The sequence below is a fragment of the Labrus mixtus genome, chromosome 21 (assembly GCF_963584025.1).
Source record: "Labrus mixtus chromosome 21, fLabMix1.1, whole genome shotgun sequence".
Lineage (NCBI taxonomy): Eukaryota > Metazoa > Chordata > Actinopteri > Labriformes > Labridae > Labrus > Labrus mixtus.
In genome coordinates this window covers 17,410,676-17,422,531 of record NC_083632.1, presented here as the reverse complement: position 1 = coordinate 17,422,531, position 11,856 = coordinate 17,410,676, and the positions used below count along the sequence as shown (strand labels likewise).

Sequence of the window (11,856 nt, the reverse complement as noted above, 5' to 3'; positions counted from 1 at the left end):
AAAATAAAAATAAACTGCTACCCCCCCCCCTCCTCTACAAGGCCCTGCAGAGGCACAAAATGAATGTAGGGGGAAGAAGGGGAGGGGGGAGTCGGGGTTGGGGGGATGTATATTTTACTGTATCTCATTATTCAGCCATTAGCTCTGTTCTTTCTAGGGAAATGCTACGCTTAAAGAAAATATCCTCCCTACAGCTCGGCTATAAATTAAATTAAGCCGTTTGCATCAGCTCTGTGATTTTCTGCAGAAAGCATTCAACGTGCGCCGTAATTGTTTCCGTCCTTAATTGTTTCTTAAATAAAAACCAAATTATTTTTGGTGGAGGAAAGTATTCCAACCCGGCAATAATGCCTTGCTTTTCATCCGAACCATCAGAGAGTAAGATGTATGAGGGCTTAAAAGAAACTGAAAATCCTACAGCAGCTGGTTTTGAATGCAAATGCAGGAGTAACACGGCTAAATGGATTTTACAGGAGGAATAATGTGTTTAGGGATGTTTTTGACTCTTTTTTTCTCTTTTGCATAAAAATCTGCAAAAAAAAAAAAAAAAAACAGATTCCACTGAGCGTTGTGATTTCTTTGAGTTTTCTGCTTCAGCTGCAGTAAAGACGGCTCTTCCCATTATGAGCTGGCTATTAGCGACTAGTCTGTCCTGAACCTCTTTGGAAAGGGTTAATGGCATGGATCAGCTGCTCTCCCACTGTTGTGTGTGTGTGTGTGTGTGTGTGTGTGTGTGTGTGTGTGTGTGTGTGTGTGTGTGTGTGTGAGCATGCACATGCTCTCTCATGCTTGCCCATTTGATGTTAGAATACCCCTGAGAATTCCCTCCCTCCTTCCCCTCCCTCCTCCTCTTCCTCCTCCTCCTCCTCCCTATCCCAGCCACACCTCTTCCCTCCAATCCCTCCTCCGCTATCCCTCCTAGCCCCCTCTTCTCCCCTCCAATCACTCCCTTCTCTTTCCTCAAGGACCTCCCAAGCCTCCTTTAGCCCTGCCTCCTCCTTCCTCCTCCATCCATCCATCCCTCCTCCTCCTTCCGTACCCCTTCGCGTGCCTCTGCTTCCCCACCTCTTTCTCAAAGTAAACAGAGGAGAGAGCGACAGAGGCAGAAGCATCACTTTGCCTGTCTGCACACATTAGATTCCCACACACACTCTTTCTCACGCACACACACACGCACAGTCCGTCTGATGCTTCTCAGAGTGTGTGTGTGAGCAGCCGCAGCAGTGTGTGTGTGTGTGGGTGTGTGTGTGTGTGTAAAGCGTGTGTACGCGCGGGCATCCCTCGTCCCTCCTGCATCCTCTGAAGTAGTAACTCTGAGTGCTCGCCGCGGCCGCTGGTAGAAGTAAAGGAAAGAAGAGAAGAAGAAGAAGTAAAGGCAGAGAGAGAGAGAGAGAGGTTGAGAGAGGTGAGAGGATAGACAGAGCGGAGCTTTGAGAAGAAAAAAAAAAAAAAGGTGTAGGTGAGTCTCTATGAGTAAGGTGTCCCGTCTCCACATGCTGTGCTCTATGGCAAACTCCGGCTGTATGCTACTGTCCGGCTCCGGGATGTTACCCCACTCTCTGCAGTGCCCCCCTGCCTTCCTCTATCTGCCCCAGGTAAGAGAGCAGCACACACACACACACACACACACAGACACACACACACACACACACGCACACAAACACACACACACAGACACACACACACTCACACACACACACATCCCACATTCACAAAAACACACACACACACACACACACACCTCTGAGCTCACCGCTTTTTCTGTCTTTTCTTTTTCACTCACAGTCAGGAGTGCACGCTTCTTTAACTTTACTTTAACATTTTTGATGTTACGATGTATTTCTATTACTCTCTCATTCATTAAAGTTACTCTGAACCACGATCACTTCCTGTGACATAACGCCACCTATTTGAATTTATTTCCAAATTCAGATTCAGAACTCTTTATCAGCTTTTTAAATTTATTTTTGGATCAGGACTGCAGCAGGAATCTGTCTAATTTACCGATATAGCTGCAGATCATCGTCCGTATTTATCCGCTTATTATTTCAGTGTGTGAAACGTAAAGATTTGTAAAAAGCTCAAACGTTACTCTGTATTTAGTTTCATTTGTCCATCCTACAGACAATAAAATGTCTGTCATAAATAAAAACGAAAGCACATTTTTCCCCTTAATAAAAAAGAAGAAACTGAAAGCAGTTATCATGATCAAAACAGTTTTTTGATTTAACAGAGGTAATCCCTGCAGCTCCACCTGATTCTTCCTCTTGTACTTTTTTTTCCCTCTATTTCTTTTTTCTCCCTCCTTCATCAAAGTGACTCTAAAAACTGAAACACTTCACCCCCTGCAACACAACGTCTCTTATTTCCATTGATCTCCTTTTCTCAGTCTCTAAAAACTTCTCAATGTGACACGCTTCTTACGGTAAAAAAAAAAACTTCACTCCATCACTTCTCCTCTCTCTTCATGATCACACTCAGAGGGGTTTAATTGATGAACACATGGAGTAAACCCACCCCACCCCCCCTGTGAGTGTGTGTGTAGTGTGTGTGTAGTGTGTGTGTGTGTGTGTGTGTGTGTGTGTGTGTGTGTGTGTGTGTGTGTGTGTGTGTGTGTGTGTGTGTTCAGTGGGCAGCAGGACAGGGACAGATGTCGGCTCTGAGATGAATTAGACAATAGAAGGAAATGAGTGCTGGCTGGGTTTGTGGAGTGGCTGCGTGCCTGTCATTTAGCCGCCTGTGTTTCTATTAATTGTTCCTCGTTTGTGCAGTTATCACTCTGTGTGCTCGCTCTGTTTGTTTACTGTAAAAGTACTCAATTGACACCACGTCGGTCAATTGCCGTGTTGTGTTGCCAGAACATTTAACTGTGCCTCTGTGGATGTGTGTGTGTGTGTGTATGTGTGTGTGTGTGTGTGTGTGTGTGTGTGTGTGTGTGTGTGTGTGTGTGTGTGTGTGTGTGTGTGTGTGTGTGTGTGTGTGTGTTTGTGCCCAGTTTTTTTTACTACTGGCAGCATGTGCGGTGGCAGGCGGTGCCTTTTTTCCTCCAGACACTTTGTTATTGCAGCCGTATAAAATATGATAAGACTGGAGAGAGCTGCCATATAAAATATGAGCGGGCTGCGGTGAGCTAACCTGCCACGTCCAGACTCCAAATAGCCGCCACACATCACCTTTACAGGGCGGCCCAGACCACCCGCCTGCTGGCAACACACACACACACACACACACACATATACACACACACATACATACAAGCACACGGAGCAGGCACCAGCTGGGATCCACACACACACACACACACACACACACACACACACACACACACAGTTCTATGATGTGACACAAACACCACAAGTCTTCAGGGAAGCAGTCTGTTGGTCGCTCAGTGTGTGTGTGTGTGTGTGTGTGTGTGTGTGTGTTATCTATTATAGTAACGACTCATGGGGAACAACCCTTCAACATAACACAAAGTTTGTTTAAGCTTTGCTTTTGAATTTTGTGCTGGAAAAAAAAAAAAAGCTTCATACTTAAACATTTGCAGTGGCGTGATTTTTTTTTCTTCTTCTGTATTGCCTGAAAGTGTTTCTTTGCACTGCGGATTTTTCCTCTGAAGCAGTATCTGTGGACAGACAGAAACGTTCGCTCTTGTCGTGGTTTCTTTTCATGACACAGAGAAAGGATTCCCTTCCGAGTGTGTTGACATCATTTTGTTTTTCACAACTTGAAGAGCAAGGTTTCACATGTCCAATAAGTTTCAGCATGTTTCTGTTTCTACTCCAATCTGACGCGACGGAGGCTTCATACCTGGAACCACATATTTATCCTCTGAGCTAAATGTTGAATGTTGAATGTTGAATGAGGACTTTTGAGAGTTTGACTTTTTTTTTTTTATCTCCATCCAATTTGGTTTCTAACATCTCATCTTTGCAATCAGTGTCATTCAGTGTGTTCCTTCTTGAAGCTTTTCAGTGATTGTATTATCGTATAAGTTTGACCAAAACCTCACAGTGGTGTGTTCGAGACAGCTTTACACTGAAGTCCTTTAAAAAAGAACAGACCTGCCTCGCTGAGCTGTGAGGACAACACAATGACACAAAGATTCAATCTTGATTTAAACTTTAGTGGAATAGCTGAACGCTTGTGACAGTTTTAATGTATTTCACTGATCATGTTCAAAGACAGGGAATCAGAGGGTAAATGCTCTGAGACTGCAGGTTTATAGGACGGTTGTTAAGCCTCTGAGATGTATTGAATTTGGCACATTTGTGGATAAAATGGTTATGCACACATGTTTTGACGATGTATTTGTAACTTTTACCGTGTTTCTTGTTACTTAATATTTGGTAAAAGGAGGTAAAAGCTCACCCTGTTTGCCTTCCTGCTGATTTATCCTCTCTGTATCGGCCTTGAACAGCCGATATCGGTCGAGCGTGACTCCTGACAAAGTGCGGCTGTGTCTTCCTTTTGACTCTGCGTTCAAACCCTCAGTCGGCTCCCACTCCTCATCTGCCTGCTCCTCCTCATCCCATCCGTTTGAACGGACAACATGCATCACAACTAAACAACCCCCCTTCATCCCGCAACACATTCACCTCCTCCGTCCCGTGTATCGGATTCTCATTCTCTCCTTCTCTCTGTCTTTTCCATCCCCCCCTTTGTCTCTCTTTTCTACATTATTTTTTTTGTTTCTATCTAAGGCGTTGCCTTGAAAGAGAGAGAGAGAGAGAGAGAGGGAGAGAGAAAAAAAAAAACATCTTCTTAAGTCAATACCATGTGCTAAATCTGCTTGTGCAAGCTTCTCTGCTCTCCCCGGGGAGGGAGAGAGGGAGGGGGGTGGTGGGGGGGGGTTGGAGGGGTAAGGAGAGAGGGGGGAGGAATCTTTACCAAGGCTCACCTAATAGTTAAACACTTCCTGTCTGTACCAGTTGGAATCCACTGAGGACTGTGGAGGAATAAACCCCCCCCCACTGCTCGCCTCATTCTCCGCTCTTTTTCTCTCTCGTCTCCCACTTGTCTTTCCTCTCAGTGTTTTCCTTTTCCCGTCTCTTTTGTCGAGTATGTGTGTGTGTGTGTGTGTGTGTGTGTGTGTGTGTGTGTGTGTGTGTGTAGCAACATTACCTCATGCGGATATTATATTTATTCCACAAAATCACAGAGTGTTTGATTCTTAAGATACTGCTTTTGTTGGTACGCACAAATTATGCTTTTTATCCGTACTTAAACCCACACATGTTTTTTTCCAGCATTAACACTTTATATTAAAAAGCATGTTTGCATTTATCTCCCAATTACTGCAGCGTCACTAAGAACATTTTCATCTCACAAAATCAAACACTTTGCGATGCTGTTCCGATGCTTCCCTCGCTGCAAACTCAGAAAAAAAGAAAGACAAATAGTTCATCATATTTCCGATAAACACGACAACATTCATGAACCTGAAATGAAGCCACAAACATGAAGAGTTTAAAGGCTGCAGAGTAGATATAAAGACGTAATGAGACAAGGAGAAGAGGAGGAAAGGTGAAACAAAAATGGAAAAGGGATGAATTAGACGTTTGGTGTGCCTGCAGGGTCGTGTGTGTGTGTGTGTGTGTGTGTGTGTGTGTGTGTGTGTGTGTGTGTGTGTGTGTGTGTGTGTGTGTGTGTGTGTGTGTGTGTCCTCCATGCACACACACAGTCTATTCAACGCGGTGTGTGTATCACTTAATTGCTCTCCTAATTGAATTGCGGAGACAAAGTGATAACTGTTTAGGTTTCATGTTTAAAGACAATGAGCTGGTTGGAGGTGGATGGTGGGCGAACAAACTTCAGGACCGTCAGAGTTCTCGATCAGGCTCCAGTCAGGTTAAATGAACGCAACACAAACACGTTGCTTTGTGCACAAATCATAAATAAGCTCAGGCTTGTATCCGTTTGGACAGATCGGGCCTCATTCATCAATATCCTCTCTAGAGTTTGTGCTGAAGAAGATTTCTATGAAGACTCTCTGACAGATTCGTCAACGTGTTCTTAGATGACTGAACTGTTCAGCTGTGTTCTCCTTGTGTTCGTGAGTTGAAAGCGCTTGACTGTTGTTCCCAGTTAGCATAGGTAACCGCCCACTAATGCCCATAAAAGGGCATGAGTGCAGGGACCTGCAGACACACACACACACACACACACACACACACACACACGCTGATGGCAAAAAAATAAGGTTATGGAGACGCCTAACGGAGACGATGAAGAAGAGTCTTTAGCGGTTGCAGGAGGAGTTAGATTCAGCAGTGTGAGTCATGGTTACACAGAAACAGAAAAAAAGATGCATGGGATGCTATCAACATGATTAATGTTTGTGAACTGAAGTGTCAGGTGTCGCTTTAATTTGTTTTAAATATACCCCTCAGATTTTTACGATCATAAAAATATAAATTAAATATTTAATTAATTATCATATAAAATATTTTAATGTAACCATCTATAATATTACACAAATTAAAAGCAATAACTATCATTTTGCCCGAGCTGGTCAGCACTTTAATGTGCGCAAGAGAGCTCTTGAGTGTTCGTTACTTCTGTTCTTACCTCAGAACAAATCCCTCATAAGAAAACATCTGTGAATCCCAGAATCATCTGAAAAAAGTCTCTCAGTATGATTTAAGAACAGTTAGTTTGTTCTGAAGAACGGTTGGTGAAAGAGGGCCCGCTGTGTTTTCATGAAGTTGTTGAAGTCTCTGCTTTTCCTTTTTTTCTGCTTGAATCCTTGACGATACAGAAATGTATAAATCCTCTCATATCTGTGGTTCTGCAGAGTGCAAGACGACTTTTTGGTTTTGTTTAAACCGAATAAAAGACGTTCTCTGCATCATACTGAAAAGTTTAATACCATAATTTACTTCTCACTGAAAATGTTAACCAACGTTCTTCTTTTTGTCAACATGAAACAGAAATCAGTTGATCCTACATTCTCGTCCAAAATGAATGTGATGCTGAAAAGTAGTTGCATAAAAACCTGATTATATAAGAGTGTACGTGAGTGTCAATGTCCGATTGATTTAATGACATTCCTGTGCACACGATAAGATCCCACGATAAAGGACTCTTTTTGGTGTCTGCTGGATAAATGAGAAAGACCTTAAAAGGAGGATGAAAATTATAACATCACTTCGAATGGACCTACAGTCTTTATGAAAACACTTTAAAAATGTTAATCTTAGCAGTTGTTGTCTAATTTCAAGCCACATTCACCTGAAACTTCCAGATAAACATCTTATTTGTATACAAAGCTGAAAAATTGTGCCTGACTTTATTGTAAGTAAAATAAAATAAAATAAAAATCTGCAAATGCAGCGGGCAAACTTAACTTGTTGAGTCCATTCAAATGAGATTAACCCACTAATATAGAAACAGACGTCTCATTTCAGGACACCTGTACAGTGTGTGTCTGCAGTGTGACGCTGCTAAATTATTGAGTTCAATGGAACAATGTCTGAAGGAAGAATCAAACGTAAGCATGCATTTAAAGTCCATGTGCAGTGATTGGCAGTTTTTGATTGCCCTCGTTTAAAGACTATTTGTAGTTGGTATAATTATAGAGAGCCGTTCACCAAATCAGGAAATCATAACCTGTAAAAACATGTGAATTACAGTTTTAAGATAACTGATTGGGAAGCATCAGAATCAGAGAATCAGCAGCTCGAGAGAACCAGGATATCACCGACACTCTGCAGCACTGGAAACCCTATGTGTGTGTGTGTGTGTGTGCGTGTGTGTGTGTGTGTGTGTGTGTGTGCGTGCGTGCGTGCGTGCGTGTGTGTGTTTTCCGTCTCGTGTTGCAGCTGCTGTTGATGAGAAACGTTGAAGTGATGCGGTTGTTACTGCGGGAGGAGAGTCTGATCTCCTCATCTGAGCCGCTGACTTCAAAAGACTCAGCGCCCCGAAATCATCAACATCTTGTACTGCTCCAGTTTTAGCGCTTTTTTTTCTTTCTCTCTCTTCTGCTTTCAGATGAGGGCACTCACCTGAACACACACACACACACACACACACACACACACACACACACACACACACACAGTGTTTTGTTGCTGTTGCACTATACTGTACTGTACGTCTGCTGTATGCACTTTTGTAATCTGCTTAAACCGGCGGCTTTTTCTGTGATCCTCTTCAAGAGAAAAATGAAGCTAATGAGTTTCAGCAACAGCGCAACGATACGACAGAGGTAGAGCGATGCTGCAACAGAGAGATTAAGGAAGAAAAGAAAGAGAGAGAGAACGCAGATAAAGACAGCGAGATACAACAAAACGCACTCGATGGACAAAGCGGTTCAGGTACATCATTCACATGAAGAATCGTCCTCTTTATCTCAGTATCTCTCTTTCTATATGCAGACTGTAGATCTACACCATGTGAGAGCAGTACTGTTTGAATGAATCATCTTCAAATTTAAGAAATCAGTGTTTACTCTCTGCTGTCTTTGTATGTATTAATCAATTGATTACCATCCATACAACACATTACCCCTATGCTGTTTCAAACAGTTAAAGTCCAGCTGCTCATGGTTGAGCTCCGCTGAGCTTACAGATTCCTAAACGGATCCAGCGGGTCAGGGGGGGGCGCTCGCCGTCGGACGGAGCATAGTCAGAACGCTGCACACACAGATCATTTGGTTACAGCCAGTTTTAGGGCTGCCAAGTGCCAGGCATGCAGAAAAAAAGGCTTATTACTTACGATGACTCCAAGTCAGACAGTTGACTTTGACGCTGATTGGCTACAACAATGGCGGCATGCTCACTCACTAGGCTGCAACAGTGCCAGTAGAATCAATCAATTTGTGCTTTTTAACTGTTGCTTTTTGCATTCAACTTCAGAGTCACGAATACAAATAGAAAGTGTGTGTCCACCGCTCAGAGCTCGCTGCTAAAGAAACTACTCCACTCGTTTTATTTACACATCCAGAGAACAAATTCTACAACTCCAGATCTTTTTTACACATCCAATATCTAAGGAATCTTTTTTTTTTTTTTTATTCAAATACGTAGCAACTTATATGCATTCTTCAAAAATGTGTGTAGCTCAAATGTATCCCTACCAGACTGGAATTTATCTGACCTCAAAGTTTAGGTTTGAGAGGAGAGGAGAGGACAGGAGCAACAACTTATTTGCAATGAGTGCGTTTTGAAGGAAAGGTTAGGCCGAATGAGTGAACATAACCGTGAAACGCTGAAGCTTCCAAACAAAACAAAGAAGCCTCATTAGAATTTTCTCTCACACAACTTTTTGATTTGTTCTTCGTCTACTCAAGAAGACACTTCCTGAGAAGATAATCGAGGCAAAGACTTAATTCCACAACCTGCATGGGGAAACAAATCAACGCACTGCAAAAAAAAAACTCAGCTCTTAAAAAACGAAAACAAGACAAAAAGATCATTTTACTCCAAAGAGGCAATTCTTTTCCAACAACAACAACAACAACAGGAGAAAGGTTGCAGTGAGTTTTTTTGATTCACATTTTGTCACAAACCTACAGATGTATTAAAAACCAGTGCAGTATATAAACAGGTAAAAAAAAAATGTATTCATGCAATACAAACAAGAATAAAGAAAAAGTCCTGAATATGTAGAAAATATGACATCCAATGTTTAGAAAGAAAAGGCCACATACTGAGGACTTCACAGAGAAGACCAGCTTATCAAACTTAAAATAAATTATACAGACTAATTGTAGATTTATAAGACATGAGATGGGCAGAATGGCATATCTAACAAAAGGTTTCTTTGCTAATGTGTATGCTGAAGCCAACGTGCTGCCTTTGCTCTGTGTAGAACTACAATCACTGTGCTGCGGTCTAAAAGTGAATTATTATTACATTAATGTATTTTCTAAAAATTTGACTAAAATGTAAAATTCTGAATGTTTAGGTCATAAAGAGACGTCAGTATTTTCAACAGTTTGTTTTATAACCAGCTTAAAAACTCCTCACAGGAAGCTTGAGTTTAGTGTCGCACGCAAGCAGAAAAATTAAATCCTAGTAACAACTTGTAAAAAACGTAACTCTGTAAATGAAGGTCTTAAATGCTTCAAACAATTGGAATGGTATTAGACATGGGACCGATCACATGTTATAACGTTATCGGGTCGGATACAGAAGTTATTTATGTAACGGATATCAGACTGACAGCGGCGATCCACGGCACGATGTAAGAAAGATGGTTGGGCACTTTAAACATTCTCAGACTCGCTTTGAAGACAGTCAGACTGAACTGTAAGAAGTGCTCACAGATCGTCTCCATGACGGCGTTCAGACGAGGTGCAACAGCTCCTTAATATGATCAAAAAAACAATTCTTACACTTCAGTTTGAGGGATTTAATTTGAAAACCTGACAGTGGTTTCTGCTTCCTGTTTGTATGTGCAGAGAGCACAAAGTGGAAACACAATTCTTTGGAATAGTTTTGATTTGTACATCTTTTATTTGCTGTTTGATTAAGAAATGCAATGCTGGATTTACTACAGCATTGCGTAATGTGTAGGCTATCTGAATCCAATCAGAAGTGATAAAAGAAGATCGGTGCATCTCTAAGTGGTGTGAAGTGAAAACACATCTAGATGGAGAAATATTTTCTCCGACAAAGAAAATGAAGACATCTTGATTGAATACATTTAATCTAACTTTTCCTTTTTCGCTGTAGTGCATTAACATGATTTATAGGAGGCTTGATTTGTGTTTCAATTAAGTGAAGAATGAAGACTTTTCAGAATTTGCGTGAGTCAGAATTATGCCAAACCATATCCAATTAAAATCAGCTCATCATGTCACAGGGTATAAAGGGAAAACAGATCAACTGTGTGATCACTGAGCATTTTTCAAAAACCTTCAGTTCTGAGAGTTTGCTCAAATGTCCTGCCGACAAAAAAAAAAAAAATTAAAAAAAAGCTTGTGTGTGTTCTCTCACTGTATCTCAGTCTCCACCTCTCCCTCCATCCTCTCCCTGGCTGCATCACATCTCTCCTAAGCCTTGATAAGCCCGTCTGTTCCGAGGCCAAGTTCACGCAGAACATGTTTTACATCTCTCAAAGTTAGAGCTGAATTGCTAATGTCATTCCCTCACCTGGTTTTAAACACACACTCGCGTAGACACACACACTTCGCTCCCACACACCGGCGCGTCTCCATCAGACGGTGTGTTCTGCCTCTCATTAGCCTTCCTCACCCATGTCCCAATTTATAAAACAAGAACAATGTAATTGGACAGAGCGGAGGCCTTTGTTCTTCTCTCCTCTTCATCCCTCCTTCCCCTCTCCTGTCTTTATTTTCTGCCTCGCTTTAATTCTTCACTCCCCTCTCATTCGTTGTCTCCTCTCCTCACCTCTCCCTCCTTCTTCTTCTTCTTCTTCTCTGTCTGTATTCCCACACTGTTGGATGAGGAAATATACATTTGACCTTGCAGCCGCTCCCTTATAAACAGCAGACAACTAATGATACCGCAGTTAGGATTACAGGGCTCAGACCGCAATGAATTCTAATACGCTGCAAACCAGACAGTGCTGGAAGTTTGCTCGTGCTCTTTCTTACTTTCTCTTTAGTTTGATACATCGCTCCCGTTGGAATTAATGAAGATAGAAAACACTGTACGAGCTGTGAACAACTTCCAGGTGGTCAACAATGAAACCTACAAATCATAACTTTAAAAAAAAATGATATAAAAGGTAACCAAAAGATGTACCTCTCTTTCTCCTTCTCTCTGCACTGCAACTGTGGATAAATGAAGCCAATGTGGGAGTGCAAGAATCTGCAGTTCCTCCTCCTTGTTTACAGCCTGGTTCAAACATGGATTCGGTATCAATAGCTTATTTCTTTATTGGATAAAA

General features: G+C 41.9%; 1 protein-coding gene across 6 annotated transcripts in view; it reads left to right on the top strand.

Annotated features, from left to right (window-relative positions):
* Nucleotides 1-11,856, top strand: part of LOC132955687 (RNA binding protein fox-1 homolog 3-like) — a 548,807-nt gene that overhangs the window by 418,748 nt on the left and 118,203 nt on the right. Inside the window, exon 1 of one of the 6 annotated variants that reach the window (XM_061028635.1) lies at nucleotides 1-1,595. This exon is cut by the window's left edge and continues 968 nt beyond it. The exons of the other annotated variants lie outside the window; for them this stretch is intronic. Within the exon in view, the coding sequence (XP_060884618.1) occupies nucleotides 1,470-1,595 (126 nt within the window). The 5' untranslated portion in view covers nucleotides 1-1,469. The remainder of the gene's footprint in view (nucleotides 1,596-11,856) is intronic. 6 annotated transcript variants of the gene reach the window in all.